This window comes from Bufo gargarizans, chromosome 6, assembly GCF_014858855.1.
Source record: "Bufo gargarizans isolate SCDJY-AF-19 chromosome 6, ASM1485885v1, whole genome shotgun sequence".
NCBI lineage: Eukaryota > Metazoa > Chordata > Amphibia > Anura > Bufonidae > Bufo > Bufo gargarizans.
Genome location: NC_058085.1, coordinates 277,128,034 through 277,152,885, shown reverse-complemented (window position 1 = coordinate 277,152,885; position 24,852 = coordinate 277,128,034). Strand labels below are relative to the sequence as shown.

General features: G+C 47.0%; 1 protein-coding gene across 1 annotated transcript in view; it reads left to right on the top strand.

Annotated features, from left to right (window-relative positions):
* Positions 1–5,253: 5,253 nt before the first annotated feature.
* LOC122940087 (serine/threonine-protein phosphatase 4 regulatory subunit 1-like) overlaps positions 5,254–24,852 on the top strand; it is a 48,772-nt gene continuing 29,173 nt past the window's right edge. The window contains exons 1-5 of the mRNA XM_044296432.1: positions 5,254–5,358; positions 8,160–8,204; positions 11,337–11,469; positions 14,648–14,754; positions 15,273–15,415. Coding sequence (XP_044152367.1) covers positions 5,352–5,358; positions 8,160–8,204; positions 11,337–11,469; positions 14,648–14,754; positions 15,273–15,415 — 435 coding nt within the window. The 5' untranslated portion in view covers positions 5,254–5,351. The remainder of the gene's footprint in view (positions 5,359–8,159; positions 8,205–11,336; positions 11,470–14,647; positions 14,755–15,272; positions 15,416–24,852) is intronic.

Here is a 24,852-nt window from a genome sequence, read left to right as displayed (position 1 = left end):
ACAAATTGTAGGTGGTGCCAGGCAGAAGGCAGTATAATGAGGGTGATGGATGCCTATGGCTCTTATCCCCTTCGTTCCGCCTGGCCTGAAGCAGTAAAGCGGTGCAGGAGATCGCGATATCACCCTGACCTCCTGCGCCGGGTCTCGCGAAATGACGCGATGACATGATGCAGGAGGGGCAGGGTGATGTGTTCCTGACTGCCTGGGCCGGAACGCCCAAGCAAAGACTACAAGAGGTGATGAAGAGAGGTGAGTATATACATATTTTTTTATATAAGTACTGGGGGCACTATGGAGGTGGACAGAAGAGATACAAAGGAGGCCAGTATATTTAGAGAGAATGGACACCGTTTTATATTATACAGAGGGGCCATTATATATTATACAGGGGGGCATTATATATCATAGTTATACAGAGGGGCCATAATATATAATAATTATACAGAGAGGCTATTAATAATGGGCCCTCTGTATAATTCTAATATATAATGGCCCCCCTGTATAATTATTATATATTATGGTCCCACTGTATAATTATAATATATAATGGCCCCTTGTATAATTATTAGATATAATGGCCCCCTTGTATAGTGATTATATATTATGGCCCCTCTGTATAACTATAATATATAATTCCCCCTGTATATTATATATAGTGACCCCTCTGTAATATTAGGATATATATAATGCCCCCTCTGTATTATTATTATATATATATATATATATATAAAATGGCCCCTCTGTATAATTATTATAATGACCCCTCTGTAATATTAGGATATATAATGGACCCTCTGTATAATTACTATATATATTGACCCCCCCCCCCGTGTATTATTATAATATATAATGTCCCATTATATATCCGAATATTACATAGGGGCCATTATATATAATAATAACTAATAATAATAAAACTCTGCAGAGATGAGACGCAGCAGAAAGAAGGTATCATGGCGGTCTAATCTCCGAATGAAGACGCTGAGAAAAGTCTACATCACTGGAGACGTCACTGGATGGATGAGGTATGTGGTGCTGTATTATACTGTATATTTTTTTGTGATGTATGTAATGTCCAAACACATATTTGTTTCACGGTAGGGTTGGGGGGTGGATTGAGAATTTGGCCCACCCTGCCCCCAGACTTTGGGTCACACTGTGTGTGTTCTGGGGCCTTATACCCATCTACTACATCATCTGTACTTAGAGAGTTACCACCATGTTATCTGTGGTGTTATATAGGACTGCTACATTATCTGTAAAAAGGTCGTGTCCACAGGTTGGGGGGGGGGGCGCAATACATGGCTTGTTATGTCTAGTGAGCCCTTAAAGGGAGTCTGTCAGCAGATTTACCCCTTTTTAACAGTTGCCATTCCGCTGTAGCCGCAAAACAGATGATTAACACAGTACCTTTATATGCTTTGGTGGACTTTTAAATATGCCAAAAACGAACTTTGATGAGGGCTCGCAAGTGCCCAGGGTGGAGTCCACTGGGTTGGAGCCCAGGCAGCTCTGCCTCTTCGGCTCTTATCCCCGCCCAGCCTCCTCCTCTGCTCGCCTATCTGTTGTCTCTCCCCCTCAGCGAGATCCCGCGCCGATGCGATGACTTCCTTGGCCGGGGCATGCGCACTGCCATGCCCATTGCTGACACGGCATCGCAGTAGCTTATGCGCATGCCCCGACCAAGGAAGTCATCGCATCGGCGCGGGATCTCGCTGAGGGGGAGAGACAACAGATAGGCGAGCAGAGGAGGAGGCTGGGCGGGGATAAGAGCCGAAGAGGCAGAGCTGCCTGGGCTCCAACCCAGTGGACTCCACCCTGGGCACTTGCGAGCCCTCATCAAAGTTCGTTTTTGGCATATTTAAAAGTCCACCAAAGCATATAAAGGTACTGTGTTAATCATCTGTTTTGCGGCTACAGCGGAATGGCAACTGTTAAAAAGGGGTAAATCTGCTGACAGACTCCCTTTAAAGCAATTAAATATATAATTTAATCTTGTGCTGTTCTGGTATCTCGATCACGAATCCCCACGTCCGTGTTTCGGCCTAGTTATACGCTACTGCGGGTTGGTTTCTCACCCTATATAATCCTGTTAGCGGACCGGGCTTATATCAAACGAGAAGCTGGTGTCAGTCTTCCCGGGCAGTGACCAGGCTCCCCCAGCTTGTTGCCTCTCTGAGTCCGTGTGGACAGGAGGAGTCTGTGAACACTGTACCAAGCTGACCTTACCTGATCCTCAGGGACGGCGTAACGTCACGCCTTGATAACCAGTGACTAAACCGTATCTCGCTGGCTCTACATATTTGACATCTGGCAGCAGCGAGGTGCGGTATTCGTCACACCATCCAATTCAGCACCGCCACGCTGCTTCTCCCTGCCGCGCAGCCATGTCATGTTTTTGACAGCACTGACGGTGCGCCCGTGTACGACCTCAGTGGTATTCCACACAAGACCGATGAGGCCGGTGTTTGCAGTGGTCATAAGGACTACACAGGCACATCACCGCTGCACTCACAAACATAAAGCTTGGAAGGGAGGATCGGTGCTGGAAAGGAAGTTCAGAATGGCCCAACTTTTTTTTTTATTGTGACAATATAACTCCTTTGCCTTTTGCAAAAAATAAATACAAATATTTGAAACCTCCAAAAACAACCTCAGCCCCCCTAGCTTAAACACCCTTAAAGGGGTTGTCCAGGTTCAGAGCTGAACCTGGACAGCCCTCCATTTTCACCCCAGCAGCCCCCCTGACATGAGCATCGGAGCAGTTCATGCTCCGATGCTCTCCTTTGCCCTGCGCTAAATTGCGCAGGGCAAAGGCATTTTTCTGAGTTCCGGTGACGTACCGGGCTCTCCATGGGGCTGACAGGAACCCCGGTGACGTCACCGGCACTGATGGGCGGGATTTGGCTCTGCCCTAGCCAGTAAAACGGCTAGGGCAGAGCTAAAGCCCGCCCCTCAGAGCCAGTGACGTCACCGAACACACTGCCGGGCGGAAGTTACCGCCCGGCAGTGTGTTATTGAAAACACAAGAGCCTGTGCCCTGCGCGATCTAGCGCAGGGCACTGGAGCGCATCGGAGCATGAGATGCTCCGATGCTAGGCTCAGGGGGGCTGCCGGGGTGAAAATAAGGGTATGTCCGGGTTCAGCTCTGAACCCGGACAACCCCTTTAATGACCACTTTTTACACTTCTGCACTACACTACTTTCACGGTTTATCGCTCGGTCATGCAACTTACCACCCAAATGAATTTTACCTCCTTTTCTTCTCACTAATAGAGCTTTCATTTGGTGGTATTTCATTGCTGCTGACATTTTTTGAAAAAATGACATTTTTCACTTTCAGTTGTTAAATTTTTTTAAAAAAACGACATCCATATATAAATTTTTCGCTAAATTTATTGTTCTACATTTGATTAAAAAAAAAATGTTTGGGTAAAAGTTATAGCGTTTACAAACTATGGTACAAAAATGTGAATTTACGCTTTTTGAAGCAGCTCTGACTTTCTGAGCACCTGTCATGTTTCCTGAGGTTCTACAATGCCCAAACAGTAGAAAACCCCCACAAATGACCCCATTTCGGAAAGTAGATACCCTAAGGTATTCGCTGATGGGCATAGTGAGTTCATAGAACTTTTTATTTTTTGTCACAAGTTAGCGGAAAATGATGATTTCTTTTTTTTCCCTTAAAAAGTCTCATATTCCACTAACTTGTGACAAAAAATAAAAACTTCCATGAACTCACTATGCCCATCACGAAATACCTTGGGGTGTCTTCTTTCCAAAATGAGGTCACTTGTGGGGTAGTTATACTGCCCTGGCATTTTAGGAGCCCTAATGTGTGGTAAGTAGTTTGAAATCAAAATCTGTAAAAAATGACCGGTGAAATCCGAAAGGTGCTCTTTGGAATGTGTGCCCCTTTGCCCACCTTGGCTGCAGAAAAGTGTCACACATGTGGTATCGCCGTACTCAGGAGAAGTTGGGGAATGTGTTTTGGGGTGTCTTTTTACACATGCCCATGCTGGGTGAGAGAAATATCTCTGTCAAATGACAACTTTGTATAAAAAAAATGGGAAAAGTTGTCTTCTACAGAGATATTTCTCTCTAGTTCCCCCGGCGCGTCCAGGAGGAATAACAGGGCCGCCGCAAAGACGCAATCCTGCGTGCCGCGGTCCTGAGCTGGTTAAAGGGGTTTTCCAGGAGTAAACTATTAAGACCTATGTTTAGTATAGGTAATCAGTATCTGATCGGCACTGCCACCAATCAGCCCCAGTGCTTCACAATCCTGATAACGCACCAAGCACAGCGCCGTACGTTGGTTAGTGGCTGTGCTAGGTATTGCAGCTCTTCGCCATTCACTTGACTGAGCTGCACATGACCTATGAACGTGACGTCACTAGGCCACAAACGGACCACATCACCACAGAGCTGCAAACTCTTAACACAGCTGATTGGTGGATAATATCTGATTGTCGCACCCCCACCAATCAGATATTGACAACTTAGGGCTCATGCACACAAACATATTTTATTTCCGTGTCTGCTCCGTTTTGTTTTTTTGTGGACCGTATGTGGAACCATTCATTTCAATGGGTCTGCAAAAAAAACCCAAAAAAAACGGAAGTTACTCTGTGTGCATTTCGCTTCTGTATGTCCGCACCGCAAAATACATACGGTCGTGTGCATGAGCCCTTAGGATGGGCGACATTTCATATAATTTATCTTAATGGTGTCACAATGCGGCGAGACAGTCCATCCAAGTCAGATTTTTCGGAGCATATCGCTTTGGGACACCATTGAAATACATTATATAAAATGTCGCCGAACACTTATCCGGAGGATAGGCCATCAGTACAGTATTAAAGCTGCGTCATTCCTAAATGTACATAGACCCCAGCTTCTATGTTATAATCTGCTGCAATGCTGTATTCCAGGGATGCTCAACATGCAGCCCTCCAGCTGTTGCAAAACGACAACTCCCAGCATCCCAGGAAAGCCTACAGCTGAGCATGATGGGAGTTGTAGTTTTACAACCGCTGGTGGACCGCAGGTTGAGCATCCCTGCTATATTCAGATGATTTTCGTGCCTGTACGCAGGTTTACCACATACATGGGGAGAGACCGGGCCTCATCCCTGCAACCTCTCCAAGTGTTAGGAAACTACAACACCCAGCATGCAGCAGTACAGCCCCGCCGTATACAGCAGTGGTCGGGGGCGCGCACGCTGCTAGCTCTCACTGTGCGCGCCCACGTCCCCCCTCTGTGGTGCGGAGCTCGGGGGCGCGCGCGGGCTGCGGGGAAGAGCAGTGCGATTCTCGGGGGCGCGCTTCCGTCCTCCCGGCTCAGCCCTCAAGATGGCCGGTAAGTGAAGAATCCGGGTAGACGGGGGTTGCACTGGGGATTGCTGGCGTGACATGGGCGCGGGGTACCCGCAGGCGGTGGTGCGGTGCCGTCCTCCCCCTCCTGTAATGACTGTGCGGGGGACCTGCAGCCATTGTTGTTCCGGGGAACTTCCAATGTAATGTTGTTGTTGTGCAGCAGCTCTGCCATGTGTGCGGGCTGGAGTACGGCAGCCCTATAGGTCGGTGCCGGGATGCGGTGCCGCTCACATTGCGGCTGTTACCTGAACCGCGAGGTTTTGTGCCAAAAAATGGTGAATGCCAGCTATGGCCACGCCCCTTTGTTTAAATCCGCCTGGAGCAGCCCCCATGCCATAGGTCACCTGCCCCCTTTTCTATGCCTTTCATTTGGTTCATGTGCCCCTATGTGTGCGTAGCAATAGAGGGCGAGAGGTTTTGGGGATTTTGTATCCAACCCCCCCCAATCAAAAAAGAGATACCCAAACAGTGCCCTGTGTCTATAAAGTGCGCCATTGTAGGCCTCTTTTCCTAAAGAAACCCGCTATAATGTGTGCAGACACTGCACGGGACAGGAGGTGTGTGTATAGGGTGGGGGCCTGACACAGGGCTTCAAGATTTGGGGGGATACTACCGTATGAATATATAGAGGCAGAACTTGCTACAGGGGTGCAAAACGCCCCCAGAGAGTTCCGGTGTCATGCCCTGCCCCCTTATAGCCTGCGCTGGGTGCAGAGTGTTCTCTGTAAGGTAGTAACCAGACACTTCGGGCAGGACTCTTGCGGTATATATGGGTTAGGTTCTCCACGGAACTCTCGCGTTGTCTCTTCACACGTCAGTGGTTTTTCTCGGATCTGCCACAGAATTAGGCCGCATGCACACCACCGTGGTGTGGTTGGCGGTCCGCAAAACACGGATGGCGTCTGTGCGCGTTCCGCAATTTGTGGAACGGCACGGACGGCCTTTACATATAACTGCCTATTCTTGTCCGCAAAGCGTGGACAAGAATAGGACAGGTTATATATATATATATATATATATATATATATATATATATATATATATATATATATATATATATTCTTTTTGCGGTGCCACGGAACGGAGCAACGGATGCGGACAGCACACGGAGTGATGGCCACATCTTTTGCGGCCCCATTGAAGTGAATGGGTCTGCATCTGAGCCGCCAAAACGGCCCGCCCCCATTATAGTTAATGGGACCGGACTTCTGGTGGCAGCACGGATCCGGCGGGCCTTTCCCTGCCCAAGAAGGCTGCCGCTAGTGTGAAAGTAGCCTTAAAACGCATCTGTCAGCAGATCTGTACCTATGACACTGGCTGACCTGTTACATGTGCTCCTGGCAGCTGAAGGCATCTGTGTTGGTCCCATGTTCCTATGTGCCCGCATTGCTGAGAAAAGTGATGTTTTAATATATGCAAATTAGCCTCTAGGAGCAACGGGGGCGTTACCATTACACCTAGAGGCTGAAGTCTTTCTGCAACTGCTGCACTTTGATAGGGCAAGGAGCGATCAGGTCATAACACCTGACCTTCTCAATCTTAGTGGAGGGTGGCAGCTGAGAGAGCAGAGCCTCTAGGTGTAATGGCAACGCCCCCGTTGCTCCTAGAGGCTCATTTGCCTGTATTAAAACATTATTTTTTTCAGCAATGCGGACACATATGAACATGGGACCAACACAGATGCCTTCAGCTGCCAAGCGCACATGTAACAGGTCAGCCAGTGTCATAGGTACAAACCTGCTGACAGATGCCCTCCACTCCCCTGTCGCTGCTCCGCCACTTCCAGTCTCTGCAGAACCAGCGCCAATCACAGCCCTCACAGCAGCTTGAATGCTACTTTGCTTTGACATAGCGTTCAAGCTACCGTGACTCCTGAGATTGGCTGCAGCAGTCACAGGCCCAAGCCGTTTCTAGGTCCCGAGGATCGCGGCAACCTAGCAGCAGTGGGACTGTGGACAGATGAGTGGGGTTAGTTATGTTTAGGGGCGCAAGTTAGGACCCCAGGGGTTACTGGCTCCAAGCCCGGACAATCCATCAGGATGTGGATTCTTTCTGCTGTAGGTGGAGGAGATTTACTAAAATTTCATCTACTTTGCTGATCCTGTAGTACACTGCATGCAGTTTTAGAGCTCATGCACGGGCATCGGCCGTGTGCACCACGGATCGCGGACCCATTGACTTCAATGGGTCTGCAATCACGGAGATGCGGAACGGAGGCATGGATCGTAACCCCACGGAAGCACTACAGAGTGCTCCCGTGGTCTTTCTGCCTGTGCCTTCACACCGCAAAAAGGTAGTGCATGCACTACTTTTTTGCGGTGCGGACCCTATTCAAGTGAATGGGTCTGCGATCCGCATGCAGCTGCCCCACGGTCGTGCCCGTGCATTGTGGGCCACAATTTGCAGTCCGCAGCACGGAGCCCTTAGGTTCGTGGGCATGAGCCCTTACAGCGAGAAATAGGCAGCGTATGTGCCATGTGTAAACAAAACCCCAGTGGGCAAACTAGTAAATCTAGAGATGCCTCATGGATACTCTATTTCTCATACTGTATAGACCCACGTTTTTTGAAGATTGCACACAGACCTATAAATTTCTATGGGGGTCACAAAAAATGTGGACAGCAGATGGATGACATCCACAAAATATAGAACACGTCCTTCCATTTGTATGAAAGGGACCAAGGAAGGTGCGGCCGGTATCTGTAATTTGCGGACCCCAGAATACATATGGTCATGTGTAGCCTAACATGAAGTCGTACTAATTTTTGTTCTGCTTCTTTTTAGGGATCCCACTGTATTTCGTGGACCTGCAAGACGATCTGGATGACTGTAAGTGTGCGCCGGTGTCTGCACTTCCTCCTTCATGTCCTCCCCACTTCCTGCATCCTCTCGTGTGTCTCATTACGTAATACATGCGCAGGGTTCATGACAGCTTCTGCCGTCCGCTTCAGTAATGCAACAAGCCATGACGTTGGGATTGGGCCTGGTGTCGGTGGGGTTGGATCTCCCCAGTCCCTCTTAACCCTGGGAGACCCCGGACAGTCCAGTGATTTCAGTCATTGTCTTAAAGGGGTTTTCCAAGACTTTCTAACTGATTACTTATCTTCTGGATAGTTCATCAGTATCTGATCTGACACCCAGGAACCCCACCGATCAGCTGTGTGAGAAGGCAGCAGCACGCCTGTTACAATACGTTCGTTGGTCACGTGGCCTAGGGGCAGCTCATCCTCATTCAAGTTAATGGGGCAGAGCTGCAGTACCAAGCATAACCGCTATACAATGTACCGCGCTGTACTTGGTAAGCTGCGAGAAGGCAACGGTACCCACCAGAACAACTGATCGCACGGATGTGCTGTCTGCATCTTTTGCGGCCCCATTAAAATGACTGTATCCACACTCGTTCTGCAAAAGTGCAGAACGGATGCAGACCCAGAAATACGGTCTTCTGAAAGCACCCTTAATGTAATGTTTCATTCCTGCAGAGGGAAAGATGGCGTAAAGGGGCTGTAGAGGATCCGATTGCTTTGTCCCCCCCGCCCCCCACTCCCCCCAAAAAAAATGGTGCCATCCTTGTTCATAGGTTGTGCCTGGTATTGCAGCTCAGCTCCATTGAAGTCAATGGAGCTGAGCTGCAATACCACATGCAACCTGTGGACGGTTGTGGCGCTGTTTAAGAAATCAGTCATTTTTTTTATCCTGTAGAATCTTTTTACTATCTACAGTACTTCCTCTGACAATAGCAGCTGGTAAAAGGGACTTGGCTGCCCAAAGTGGGCAGCCCTTTTAACAGGTAGTTTAACCTTTTTGTGGAACTGATCGACCTGTACATAATGAAATATACATATATCACATGAGTCTGACCTCCCTGCAGTGGGCACAGTCTGTTTTATGTCTACTACAACATAAGATGAATCCAAGCCACCTGTAGTCTTTTGATAGTTTATTAGGGCAGTGCCAGCCACCCGCCGGTGCCCTGATGAAGGGTGCAGTCCCAGTAGTAGACCTAGATAAGGGCCTGCGGACTTCTAGTGGACGAGCATAGGTCAGCCAGTCTCTGACCTCACAGGGCCATCGACTTGGAGAGGGTAACACGCCCTAAACATAACGATCTATAGATTCCAGGTTTCCTGATTGCCCTATGTGGTCAGTGCCCTTAGACTTCTAATGGGTTATTTATTAACCTAGGTTGGCAGTGTACAGCATGGTGCCGGACACCCTAATGCGCAGACCCCTGCGCTGTCAGGTGGACATATTCCTTTTTTGCCTCCAGGATACTTATTGGCATTCTTGGTGGAGCACAGCTTCCCAGTCATTTCAGTCACAGGAGTCTATAGGTTCACTGGTTAATCATTTACCCTTAATGCTCCAAGCATGTGACTACATATGGAGAGGAAGGGACTGGGTCTGTATGGAGGCCGGCAGGATTATGGGTCCTGGAAAGGAAAGCATGCTTCCTGAATGGTAGGGATGCTCCATCCTAGAACCACGTAAATGGGGATGGACATCTGACATACATGTTTATAAAAGGGCATCTGTAGGTACCGTAGTAGTGCCAGGTGGGTACACCCTGAACGCCCTTTGAACTTCTGATTAAGTAGGGATGCTACCACCGTGTGTAAAGCATTACTTGCATTTCACTGATAGGATCGGGGATCACCTGACTTCACCCTCTGCAAGTTTGTGAGCTGGTCATGTGATTCCTTTGCAGCCAATCATGTGCCTACTTTCTGTCCTTCTCCCCCTTCCCGCTACTAAGTTTGCATGGGTCCAGTCGGTGCACCCGTAGGTCTGTTAGGGCATTTTATAGATGCCCCTTATACATTTTCTTAATTTATTGGTCGGTAGGACCGGAGATTTCAGAGTAAGGGCTCATTCACACGGCCGTTGTTCGGCCATTTTGTGCATTGGCGGCCGCAATTTGCGACATCTGCGCAGCTGTGCTAACTGCCTCTGAACTGTTCTTCTGTGCCTCTGTTCTGCACCGCCCATTCCGAATTGTGTACACATTCAAGTGAATGGGTCCGTATCTGTGATGCAGGGAGCACTCTGTCGATGCCCGCATAATTTGGACCCACTGTTTGCGGGCCTCAAACGGGCATGGCCGAACAACGGCCATGTGAATGAGCCCTAAGGGTCCATACACACTACCTTATTTCGGGGTTCGTATCCGTCCGGGTACGGACCCATTCATTTCAGTGGGTCCGCAAAATATGCGGACAGCTCATCCTTGTGCTGTCCGCATCCGTAGTTCCGTTCCGCGGCCCCCCTGCAAAAATATAGAACATGTCCTATTGTCCGCAATCGCGGGCAAAAATAGGCTTTCGATCAATTTGCAGACCACAAAACACTTTGTCGTGTGAATGTACCCCATTCTAAATGTGTAGAGATGACCTAGTGTAGAGGAGCTGTGCAGTCCCCTGTGTATCCCGTAGTGGTGACCAGTCCTGTTCAATGCTACATCAGACTGATTCGATGTTTGCCGGGTTTTATAGAGAGAGCTACAGGAACATCAAGTACCACCGGTTATGTCCTGACAAGGTCCTCTGCAATTCGTAGCTCATAAATTGCGTGCCCGCAGCCTGGCTAATCGGTAGACACACTTTAAAGGGCTGTCTAGAAGCCAAGTAAAATCTGTCTGCCTTGGCTTAATTCCACTTGAGATGGAATTAACATTCTGCCCACACTTCAGGTTAGAAGAGATTAGTGTCCTGCTCTCGGAACCTGTGGAGCATCACTGAGCATCTTAGCAGATCACCGTCTCCGGGCTGGAGGCAAATTAGCGTAAAGGAGCCTTGTGCCGCCCAGTGCCATCTATTATTCTGTAACCTAAGTGCTGTGTATATCTCTCTGGATACATGACTTGTGCCACCTGACCTGCAGGGTCTCGCATAACACCTGTGTGGGGCCGCTCCTTGGTAAACGGAGAGATAATGTGTCTTCTCGTCTTCTTTATCTCCAAAGTTGGCTTTGAGGATTATGGACCAGACTGTGAAAGCATGAGGATAAGCGCTTTCCTAGACATTCCGGGACAGGACAACCTGACGCCTCTCGCACGCCTGGAAAAATATGCTTTTAGTGATAATATATTTAACAGGTAAATGTGGATCTCATTAGACGTTCATTTTTAAAAGTTTAGTACGGTGGAAGGAATCTCTCACTTGGATATTTTTCTTTTTGCATTTGTAAGATGCACATGTTATAGAGCAGGAGGAGCTGAGCAGATGGATATTATAGCGTTCTAGGACAGGGATCAGCAACCTCCGGCACATCAGCTGTTCTGAAACTACGACTTCCAGGATCCTCCATTAACTTGTATAGGAGTTACAAGAACAGCTGAGTGCAGGTGTGCATGCTGGGAGTTGTAGTTTTACAGCAACTGGATTGCCAAAGGTTGCTGACCCCTGTTATAAGTAATGACTGAATATAACTTGTATTTTATTCATTTATATCTGTACTCATTCTGTGTTTTGAAGTCCAGGAGTTGGTCCTGTCAGTGATTGGCAGCCTTCCCCCTATGACTGTGCATACAGATATACCGGTCAATCACTGATAGGACCGCCTCCTGGACTTCAAAACCCCAAATCAGCAGGAATTTATCCCGTTAGCAACTCCTTACCATATATATGTCAGCGGTATAGCTGCCAGGTGCCTGCTGTTTTAAACAGCAAGCATTCGGGGCTAATGAATGCAATTGATGTCAGTCACACCCATTTAAAGAGGACCTGTCACCACTCCTGACATGTCTGTTTTATTAGCTTTATGCCTTCCCCATGTACTAACAATTCTGGAGCATCTGTTCTTATGTCTGTATTTTGTGCCATTCCTCTATTATTTCTACTAGAAGTTATGAATAATTACAGGCAGTCTGTAGTAAGGGTACAGAGGGTGGTAACCAGTTGGGGGGGGGTGTACCTACACAGACGGAAAATGGCAGCACTGATTGGATAGGGTCAGTCTGTGCAGGTACACCCCCCAACTGGTTACCCCCCCGTCTGTACCCTTACTGAAAGCTAATAGCAATTCATTCATAACTTCTAGTAGAAATAATAGAGGAATGGCACAACATACAGACATAAGAAGAGATGCTCCAGAATTGCTAGTAGGTGAGGAAGGCATGAAGCTAATAAAACAGACATTTCAGGAGTAAGGTAGCCAGACGTCCGGTTTTCTGGATCCCTGTCCTCGGTCTGGCGCAGGGCCTGGACGGACACAGGGATGTCCACCCTTTCAGTAGCTCACTCTCAGACAGCGGCAACTGACGGAGGCTTCTCTCACCCAGGAGCAGGGGGTGTGGTTTATCTGTTTGGGGGCGTGGCTGGTGAGGTTTGGCTTTCTGGGGTGAAGCCAGTGGCCATCCTAGTCAGGAGCCGTGAAAGGTCCTCTTTAAAGGGAACCTGTCACTGGGATTTTGTGTATAGAGCTGAGGACATGGGTTGCTAGATGGCCGCCAGCACATCTGCAATATCCAGTCCCCATAGCTCTGTGTGCTTTTATTGTGTAAAAAAAAAAAAGATTTGATAGACTGGGTATTGCGGATGTGCTAGCGGCCATCTAGCAACCCATGTCCTCAGCTCTACGCTCATGTACACAGACACATTGAAATGAATGGGTCAGGATTCAGTGCGGGTGCAATGCGTTCACGTCACGCAATGCATCCGCGTGGAAAACTTGCTTGTGCGAAAGGGGCCTTAATTGACCATCAGACATTCCAGGCAGTAACTAAAATGGTCTGAAATAGTAGCATAGTTTATAAGGCTGAGACAAAGACATCTGTCCATCCAGTTTAGCCATTATCTTGCAAGTTGATCCAAAGGAAGGCAGAAAAAAAAAAAAACACCTTTCCCTCCCGACTACAATGAGGCAGAATAACTCTGTGGATTAACGACCTCTCCAGAAATCTAGTAACCTGTAATATTATTATTGCATCCAGGCCCCTCTTGAACTCTTTTGGTGAACTCACCTTCAACATCTGCTCAGGCAGAGAGTTCCATAGTCTCACTGCTCTTACCTTAAAGAATCCTCTTCTATGTTTGTGTAGAAACCTTCTTTCCTCCAGACGCAGAGGATGTCCCCTCATCACAGGCCCGGGTGATGGGAGAGATCTCTGTACTGTCCCCTTTTTAAAGAGGACCTTTCACCTGGAAAAACATTGCGAACTAAGTATCCTGACATATACAGCGGCGCCCAGGGATCTCGCTGCACTTACTATTATCCCTGGGCACCGCTCCGTTCAGCCGCGATGTCCTCCGGTATCTTCTCTCACTTGGTTATAGTAGGCAGAGTCTGCCCTTGGTCTGCTGGGCGTCTCCTCCTCCTAGGCTGTAGCGCTGGCCAATCGCAGCGCAGAGCTCACAGCCTGGAAGTAAAAAAGCTCCCAGGCTGTGAGCCCTGCGCTGCGATTGGCCAGCGCTACAGCCTAGGAGGAGGAGATGCCCAGCAGAACAAGGGCAGACTCCGCCTACTATAACCAAGTCCCCTAAGTCTCCGCCTACTATAACCAAGTGAACGAGAATACCGGAGGACATCGCGGCCGAACGGAGCGGTGCCCAGGGATAATAGTAAGTGCAGTGAGATCCCTGGGCGCCGCTGTATATGTAATGATACTTAGTTCGCAATGTTTTTCCAGGTGAAAGGTCCTCTTTAAGCCCCACCACAAGAGGGAGCACAGAGCTTACTGCATGCTGTGTTATTAAAATCAGTGTATGCAGTAAGCTCTTACACTCCCTCTAGTGGCAGCTGCAGGTAGCCAGAACATAGACACCACTGTCATTGATAAACTAGGCATTGCCTAAACTGTGCTTATCCCTCTCTGAACCCCCCACCCTTCTCCATTAAGATGTTACTTTGGCTCAGGTGAGGAGACGTCATTATTCTGGAGGAACAGAGACAAGTAGTTGCTTTGTTGCAATCATTGGGGTCCCCAACCCATTGCTTTGATTAAACCTCTATACCAAGTGGGATCACATGACTTCTAGGTGACCTTCTCTATGCGAAGCTCCTCGTTCCTGTTGGGTTAATTCCATTTGGCCCTTGGCAAGGTAGACATGCAGAAGTTGGCTGGAATTTGCATAGTTTTTGCCAGTCTTATGTAACAGGGCATGCTGGAAGCTGTAGTTTTTCCAGTGCTTTTAGACCACTGACCTAGAGAGTCGAGCGTGCTCCCCCAGCCATGACTAATAGAGCTGTGGTGGAAGAAAGTCAAATCATATGGCTGTGTGCTGCCTGCGCTGTATAATCCGGGTAATCCTGTCATTGACTCTTCTCTCTTACAGACAGATAATTGCTCGTGGATTGCTGGATGTGCTGAGAGATTTTAGCAGCACAGAAGATGACTTTCTCACTGTCATGGAGATTGTTGTCCGCCTCTCGGAGGATGCAGGTCAGTTCATCTGTCTTCTGCAAGAAAAAAAACATTGCTTTAAGTCATGTCCTACCTTTGACACTTGGGAAGCCACTTTCCTTTCACTGAAAGATATGAAACAGAGCTTGGGAACATCATCTAGTTCTATGGGATAGGGGCTGACTGGCTGATCGGGACCTCCACAGATCCCTCTGTACTCGGCTATGTATTTATTTGACTCGCTTATATAGCGCTGACATATTCCCCAGCACTTTACAGACATTAGCATCACTCGCTGCCCCCAATGGAGTTCACAGTCTAAGTTCCCTATCAGTATGTCTTTAGAGTGTGGGAAGAAACCGGAGTATCTGGAGGAAACCCACAAATTCCATGCAGATGTTGTCCTTGGAATCCAACCTAGAACCACTCCAGCATGGTGGTGGGAGTCAAGCATGCACCCTGGTGCTCCGATCAGGGGTGCCATCCCCTATTTTCTTGCTTTTGAATTGATGAAACTTTAATTTGTAGCAGCTTCTGTTCTTTTCTTCTCCATCCAGAACCTACAGTCCGGACAGAGCTCATGGAGCAGATCCCGCAGATCACCATCTTTCTGCAGGAGAGCCGGCCTCAGTTTCCCAAAGCCTTCTCTGAATACCTGCTGCCTATTCTTGTGCGCTATCTCACTGATCCCAACAACCAGGTGAGGGTGGGCACAACATTTTAATGTCTGGGGGGCTCTGTCTTTGACAAAATATGCTGCTTCCTCTTAAATCTGTGCATATATGAAAGACTGTGAGGACATGGATGTATCTATAAAGTGGCACAAATGAGATTTAAAGGGTTGTCCAATCTCAGCTATTTAGCTATGATACCCCACCACTAACGGACAAGCTCTATGATAGCTGCTATGTTTGAAGTGGTTTTACCATGTGCAATACATCTGTCCCATTCCACAGGATAGGGAATAAATGTCTGATTGGTGGGCGTTTGATTGCTGGGACCCCCACTAATCACAAGAACCTTGGTTTTGTGTTTCCCAGTTTGAATGGAGCAGCAGCCCATACATGTCAATTATTCCAGGATATCGAAGAAACCGCTTGGCGCTTGTCTTAGGACAAGTCCACCGTCTTTTATTAGCTCCACAGCGGGTACATTACACGGGTATAACTCGATACACACAGACATTGATTTCCTGGGACTTTTGGTTCCTCAGTGTCCAGAGGTGCTCAGTGCACAAAAGAAAATACTCCAATTAATCTAGGTCAAGTCCATTGCTTCTCCATTTAAATAGTTCTCCAGGCTTTTACTATTGATGACCTATCCTCAGGATAGATAATCAATATCAGAGTGAAGGGAGACGGCACGTGCACACTGCGCACTCCGTCTCCTCACACAGCTGATTAGAGGGGGTGCCAGGTGTGGGACCCCCGCCGATCTGATATTGATGACCTATCCTGAGGATAGGTCATCAATAGTAAAAGCCCGGACAACCCCTTTAACATTAAGGGTCTGCCTGAGGTATCCTAGTACAGTGCATTCTCATAGAGCTGAATGGTACTGCGGCGCATGTGTGCAACCACCGCTTTGTTCATACAGGGGAACACAGGGCTCCCCGTTCTCATGATTTGGTGGGGGTCCCAGCAGTCCGATATCCACCAGTCAGACATTTATTATTTGTGGGTGACTGGAGGGCCATTGGTGGCCAGTGCTGTACAGAGCATGTATTTCAAGAGATAAATACATATCTTGTATACTTTAACCCCTTCAACCACTGTGACTTCCCAGTGGTTGATATGTATGGAGCGTGCTGCTGTGGTGAGCCTGCTCCATATGTATCATATAGCAGGCACCCGGCCACAATGATTGGGAACTGCGATCCCACCAAACTCCGTTGTTTAACCCCTCAGTCGACATGATCGGTGTTGAAGTAAGGCAGAGGGATGAGACTCCCTCTGCCTTAGGATCACAGTCCCCACAGTGAAATTGCGGGACTCCAATTGGTTACCATGGCAGCCTGGACACTTCTGAAGCTTACCAGACCTGCCATGGTAAGCTCCCTGCTAAGCTATGCACGAGGCACAGCTCAGCAGGGAGTTCATCAAAATCCTATTCACTCTAATAGCACTCTGTTAGGGTGAATGGGACAAGAGATCAAAAGATCCTAGGTTCTAGCCCCCTAAGGGAGTTGAAAGGAAAAAAAAAAGGAAAAAAAGAATATGAACTTTAAATCACCCTCCCTTTCCCAATTTTACAAATAAAACTATATTAACAATAAAAAATAAACCACAAAAGACAAGCCCTCGTACAGCTCTCGACTGAATACAAGAAAGAAAGTTATGGATGGCAGAAAATGTCGATGCAAAGAACATTTTTTGGAAGCCTCAGAACAAGGACTTTGTAGTTTTTTTTGTGCACAGTGAACGCCGTGATGTTTAAACCTCAAAAACTTTATCTACATTTTTTTTTAAATTTTTTTTCTTTCAATTTAACCCCGCAAATAATTTTTCCCCCATTTTCCAATAACAAACATGTTAAACTAAATGGTGCCCTTAAAAAATACAACTTATCCCGCCAAAAAATAAGACCTCATGGCTATATGAACGGAAAATTAAAAAAGTTATGGCTATTGGAACTTGGGGAGGAAAAAGCTAAAATGCAAAACAAAAAGTGGGCCTGGTTCTTAAGGGGTTAATGTTTCCATTTCAGATCATCAGACTGATCACTTGCCCCCAAGTAATCAATACAGTCTAGGTGATGTCAGGACCTCAGTGTCCTATGACACAGGCACATCATTACATATTCCATAGCGTTCCCAACCGAAGGCCATGAATGATGCAGGAATACGCAGATTATATGTCACATCATCTGAACATTAGGAACTGCATTACGGTTTTCGGGAAGCTGCTGTTCTGCAGATGTCATTGGTTGCAGTAATATAAGTTCCGTATCCCATATAAATGAGCATTTTAGCAGGTCATGTCGCTGGTTTTCTTCTAAGCCTCGAGGTAAAAGTCTGTATGTTCCTTTCCAGTCATGTGCACAGTTATGAAAGGTCTGTGCATCCCAGCAGTGAATGTTGTCTGGTGACCCACAAACCGGTTTGCCTACTTGATTCTAACCTGAGAAACTAAAGGGCAACTCCTAAGCTATTCCATGCCTGAGGTGCAGTTTCCACTGGTAACATGGCGGCAGTAATCTTGCCTGTCGCTGCATGTAGAAGATGTCAAAGTTTTCCAAAGCAACAATAATCATTTTAGAATTTAGCACCAAGACATTCCACAGGACTTTGCAAGTCAGAGGGTATGTGTACAGACAAGATCAGACATTATGGAATATTTAACAATTCAGGTGATAGAAGTGAGGGGCCTGCTCACAAGAGCTTACAATCTCGGGTAGTAGGGATGGCACAAAAGATAAAAAAGTGCTTGTTGTGTACAGTGATCCGGCCATCTTAACTAAATAGGGGAGCATATATAAAGGTGTATGAGCCAGTCACCATACAGTACCTCAGGGGCGTAGCTATAGGGGAACTCAGAAGGGGCCTACCCAGGAGGAGGACTAAAATATTTTATTGTCAGAGCCCCCTCAACAATATTATAATATAAAATGAGATCATATACAGAGACAGTGTAGGAAATGGACGGAGTAGCTACCAGGCCTCTTCTGGGAGAGCGATTTTGACTAGCTGAAGGAGTGGGGGTTGCTTGGGGGGGCCCATTCAAAAATTTGCTGTGGGGCCCAGTCATTTCTAGTTACACCTCTGCAATATCTGCAGTGCTCTAGTCTTCAGTACATGGGCTGTGGTGGATAGTGTTGGTTGAAAGGATCAGAGGAATGGTAAGTAGCGTAGCGATTAGGGACTGTGTAGAGTCTGCTGAGTTTTGGGGTGCCAGATATCAGTAAATTACCAACAGTACTGGATCTTTAAAAGGGTATTTATTCATGTTACAGGGAATTATACATAAAAGGTAAACTATCTACCTAAAGGACATGAACATATACGGGTAATAAGTAGGGAAGGAAGTGCCTAAAGGCTGTGTTACACAGCCCGATTTCTGCAGGTGGTTATCGAGAAGGAAGCGTTTTCTTCCTGGCAAGCGCCTGCTCGCTAGCGGAGGAGATCTCTTCCACAGCTTAGGGAGGAGCGATCATTATGCCATTGCTCGTCTCCGTGCTGTTTAGTTGTTTGCCGGTAGCAGATTGTGATTAGACATCACGATCTGACGCCGAAAAACAAGGATTTTTAAATGTGCTGAAAGGTCCCGATGGATCAATGATTGACTCAACAATTTCCTGGTGTAATGCAGGCGTTACTAGCTATGTACAGTTATGTATATCAAAAATGAATTTGCGATCACACCCACAACTCCACCCATTACTAGGTTTTCCATATCACCATGACGGCCACAAGGAGATTGAGCTCTGTAGGGGCAGGAACAGGGAAAGGTTAAAACACCCCCTTCCTCCACCATACACTAGTGTTTCCTGTCCCTACAGAGGCCAGAGCAGAGAAAGGTCTCCCTGTTCGTCAGGGAGATGAAGGAAGAACATTTTCTTATTTTTACATGGAACGTGGAACTCCCAGTGGGGAAGTGTTCCTGGCACTTATCTGACTAAGTGTCGTTCCCCCTGCTCGCCGGCGGTCCAGTACCAATGCTGAGCAGGGGAGAGACGGGTGGGTTCGCTGTGGTTGATCCGGAGCCTGCTCCCGGGGTTGCGTCCTCCTCCTTGCCCCTGGTGGGTTGAAGCTGGAGCGAGCGCTCCGGCGCGCGATGCGCTTGGAGTACATCACTTCCGGCGTGGCCAGGAAGTGACGCAAGAGGCAGGCAGTGCGCAGCATTGGCATCCAGGTTTGAAAATGTCGGTGAGCATATCGGTGTAGCCACTTGTCGGCTCTGATCTGTGGTCTGGAACAAGATGTCTGGTCCTGAGCCGCACTCCTCCAGAGAGCTTGATGCTCCAACTATGCCTCCTGTAAGCTCCCTGCGGGGATTGCTTTTTATCCTGCGGGTTTTATTTAATCACCATCTGATTATTATGGAGAGGGGTCTTTTCCCCCCTCCCCTCATCAATATCGCTCAGTGGTGTGTTGCACTGGAGTGTGTGTATGTGTGTGTATATTTTTATATATATATATATATTTATATTTATATATAAAAATTACTGTGTGTGTGTATATATGTATATGTATGTATGTATATATATATATATATAATATATATTTCTCCTATCCTCCTAATTTTGGTCTGTTCTCACCTCAGAGGTAATTAAAGAGGCACAGAATAAAACCTGCAAAGTGTATCTCCGGTTTCAAAACATTACTGGACGGTTATCCTAAAAAGATCTGCAGGGATTGTATCGCTAACATTGTCCGGGAGGAACGGGTCTCTCTAAGGGACTAGATCCGCTCCGTGATTCAGGAGGAGGTGGTGAAGGTTACATTATCCCAGAGGTCTGAGTCTGACCAGGGACCTGAGAGGAGGCTAGGGGTGTCCAGAGAATACAAGAACCGTCTGTTTGATCTGGCAGAGTCTAAACTATTTGACGAGATCCCCAAGATATTTTACATGGAACGTGGAACTCCCGGCGGGGGAAGTGTTCCTGGCACTTATCTGACTAAGTGTCGTCCCCCTGCTCACCGGCGGTCCAAGTAGCCAAGGTCAATAAAAAAAAAAAAGTGTTGCCCTTCGAGGACGCATCACAATTGAGAGACCCCATGGAGAGGAAAGCTGATGGCTTATTACGCAAATCTTGGAAGGCGTCTATGTTTAATCTCAAATCTAACATCGCTGCGACCTCAGTAGAGAGATCTATGTACCTTTTGGCTGAACGAGTTAGAATCCCATTTGAGGAATAAGACCCCCAGGGAGGAAATAAACTCTATCCCTCTCCTTAAATCGGCAACAGACTTCTTAGCGGATGCTTCCGTGGAGTCCATCAGATTTTCTGCCAAGGATGCAGGTCTTTCTAACGCGGCACGTCGTGCTCTCTGTATGAAATCCTGGTCTGGGGACAAAACTTTGAAAATAAAGTTATGTTCTATCCCTTTTACAGGTGAATATGTCTTCGGGCCAGTCTTAGACAAGATCCTGGAAAAAGCTTCAGATAAAAAGGGATTTCCAGAGGATAGACCTTTTTATAGGAGGAAAATTCCCTTTTGTCCTTTCAGTGCCAAGAGAGATCCTACAGAGGGAAAGGGAAGCCAGGAGGCTGGAGTTACCTCAAAGGTGGGAAAGGGTTTCTCCTTAACCCCCAGAGTAAATCCAGCGATAAACAAATACGCCAGAGTGGGGGAAAGACTGAAGAATTTTTTTATTCGCACGGGAAAAGAGAACATCAAACCCCTGGGCCCAGGAGGTAGTCAGAGCGGGCTACAATATATAATCTCTTCATTCCCCCATTGAGATTTTTTTATATCAAATCTGGAGTCAAGGAAAGCTCAGAGCGGCATTTGGCAAAGTATCAAGGACCTCATAGGGCTAGGTGTCGTAATTCAGGTCCCAGTCTCAAAACAGGGCCAGGGATTTTACTCCAGTCTCTTTCTGGTAAAACAGAAGGAAGGATCATTCCGTATGCTCATAAAAATGAGATTCCTCAACAAGTACATTGCCTACAGGAAATTCAGGATGGAATCCCTGGGATCCCTGATTCCCCCAATGAAAAAGAACGCATGGATGTGTACTGTGGACTTAAGACGCATACTATTACATCCTGATCCACCACAACTCTCAAAAATGTTTAAGATTCGCCATAAAAGACCAGCATGGCAACACTTGCCATTTTCAATTTACGGCTCTTCCGTTTGGAGTTTCCTTAGCTCCCAAAATATTCACAAAATTGGTGATGGAGATGGTCGCATTCTTGACACAGAAGGAGCTGAATCATAACCCCTATCTAGATGATTTCCTACTGGTGGGAGATACAGTAGATCAATTACTAACTGATCTAGACACATTTCTATCCACTCTAGGGGAGCTGGGTTGGATTGTCAATCCTCAGAAATCCTGTTTACATCCATCGACCAGAGTACGGTTCCTGGGTGTTATCCTGGACTCGCAGTCACAGGCCACCTTCCTGCCCACAGACAAGATTCAGGCTTTGGGGGTTAAAATCGTGACCTTCCAGAGGAAGAGAATCTGCTCTGTGAGAGAAGCTATGGGTTTGCTGGGAACATTGACAGCCTGTATCCCATCAGTAATGGATTCCCGTCCCATGCAGTCCTGGATTCTGGACATCTGGGACAAACAGAAGTCGCTCGATCGCAAGGTTCACATTCTAGGCTACGTAAAGACCTCCTTAAACTGGTGGAAGGTGAGCAGCAATCTCTCACAGGGAGTGGCCTGGAGGAAGTCTCCGTATATCCAGATCAAGACCGATGCCAGCCAGTCGGACTGGGGTGTAAAAATTGGGGACTCCTATTACCAAGGTTCCTGGGCCCTTTGGGTAGGCAGCCAATCCTCAAACTTCAGGGAGCTGAGTGCAGTGTGGGAAGCTTTAAAGGTGGCGGAAGAGACCCTTCAGAATCACCACCTGAGGATACTGTCTAACAATACAACGACGGTGGCTTACCTCTTGCATCAAGGAGGCACAAAATCAAAGAAGCTCCTAGACCTTTCAAACATGATATTTCACTGGGCGGAAAGGAATGTGAGGTCTATCTCGGCGACAAACAGAATGGTCCCTAAATCCAGAAGTCTTCAAGATGATAGTAGACCGATGGGGGACACCAGACATACTTATTTGTGTCAAAAGACAACAAGAAAGTGAACAGATTCTGATCCCAGGGGCAATCCTTGGGTGTTAGACGCATTTGCCACGACATGGGACTGGAACCTGTGTTATGCATTCCCTCCAATACCAATTATTCCAAGAGTAATTCAGAAAATCCTACAAGAGAATTCGACTATCATTCTGGTGACCCCCTTCTGGCCAAAAAGGAGTTGGTTCGCCCTCAAAAGACTCTCAATCTTCCAGCCATGGTCTCTCCCACTCAGGAAAGACCTTCTACATCAAGGGCCGATCCTATATCCCCATCCAGAATTCTTAAAGCTAACCGCCTGGAGCCTGAGGTTGGAATTCTGAGGCATCAAGGACTTTTAGATAAGGTCATACTTACTCTCAGGGCCAGTAGGAAAAAGGTAACATCGGCCATATACCTGAAAATCTGGAAGAGGTTCTGCTCTTGGTCAGGGGAATCTTCTCCTAACCTAGTTAGACCAAAGATTCAACAAATCTTAGATTTTCTCCAGCAGGGCATAGAGTTAGGTCTTAAGCCATTACTCTAAAAGTACAGGTATCGTCACTCAGCTGTTTCTTTGATGCGGACTGAGCAAATCACAGGCGGATCAGCAGATTCATGAGCGCGGCAGCAAGACCCACACTAAAATCACGAGTTCCTTCCTGAAACCTTAATACCGTTTTAAATGGCCTAACCACGAGTCTGTTCGAACCTCTGGAAGACTGTCCGCTCAAATTTCTATATTTTAAGACAGCCTTTCTGATTGTGATAACATCTGCTAGAAGGCTGGGTGAGATACAGGCGATCTCAATTAGGGAGCTCTATCTTAGAATCCTGGATGATAGGATAGTACTCAGACTAGACCCAGGGTTCCTTTCCAAAGTCGTATCTGACTTCCACAGAGATCAAGAGATCATTCTCCTGTTATTTTGCAATAATCCAAAAAATAGCGGGGAGAGTTCTTTTCACTCCTAAGATGTTAGACGTACGGTTTTAAAATACTTGGCGGTCACAAAAAATTTCAGGAAGTCCGATAGACTTCTGGTTCAGTTCTCGGGAAAGAAGTTCTCTAGGTCTTCCATTGCTAGGTGGATTAAGTGCACAATTTCCAATTGCTATTCCTCCAGGGAGTTTCTTGTCCAGCTAACTTAAAAGTGCATTCAACTATAGAGCTATGTCCTCTTCTCAGGCGGAAAGAGCAGGTGCCTCCCTGGAAGACATTTGTAGAGCGGCAACCTGGTCCAGTGTACTTCCTTTTTTATAAAGCATTACCGCCTAGATTTTTTGAATACTGCTGATCTATCTTTGGACGTAAAGTTCTTCAGGCAGTTGCCCCCCCCCTTGATATTATAATTTTGGATATCTCCTTGTGGCCGTCATGATGGTGATATGGAAAATCGGAATTAGACTTACCGGTAATTCGGTTTCCATGAGATCACCATGACTGCCAGTTATTCCCTCCCCAATTTATTTTTCCTTTTGTTGAGTACGGATATGAGTCCATACCTGCCAATCAGATAATAGGAATACTATAGATTGTCTCCACTTTCACGCTGATAATTTTGGAAAGCATCGGTGTTTGGTGGAGGAAGGGGGTGTTTTAACCTTTCTCTGTTCCTGCCCCTGCAGATGTCAGGGGTCAGTCTCCTTGTGGCCGTCATGGTGATCTCATGGAAACCGAATCATTACCGGTAAGTCTAATTCTGATTTTCTCCGGCCTTTCCTCCAGTGAGCGTCCAGCAGCACAATGAGGGCGTCCTGGTTATAAACATCTTATCTTCCTGTGGATGCCGTTCTTGCACTTAAAACTTCCTTTTTGGTAGTCTCCACTACCCCAGGGCCATTGTACAACATTCTCCAAATGTTTGCTGAGACCACAGAGACAGTTTCTACGACCCTTAAAAACAATAGGTATTCATCTGTATCATTTGGCTTGTTGACCTTTACAGGGTGTAGATCAAAGGCAGGCAAAACCATAACCCAATACCACTTGGATCATGCCGCTGTTCGTAGTCGAGTAATTGAATTATATGTCACGTTTCTGAAAATATTATAAACCTTGTCCATGTTGGCTTCCAACAATAGTGTGATGGGCCACCCTAGAGATGTCTTTTTAGGGAGTGTGGTTTCTGGGGGTTAACCTGATTGTCTGAGCTAGTGAACAACAGGGTCCAGATGTATGGTGGTAGATGAGTGAGAAGATGTGGGAAGGTGCAGCGCTGTGGAGAACTTTACTGGTGAGACTGGGAAGCTTAAATTCAATTCTATGTTGTATGGGTAACCAGTGCAGTGAATAGCACAGGCTGGTGGTATAGCCGTTAGACCGATGGATGAACCTGGGTGCTGCATTCAGGATAGTGTGGAAAGGGGAGAGTTTGGTGAGAAAGGAAGATAATCGG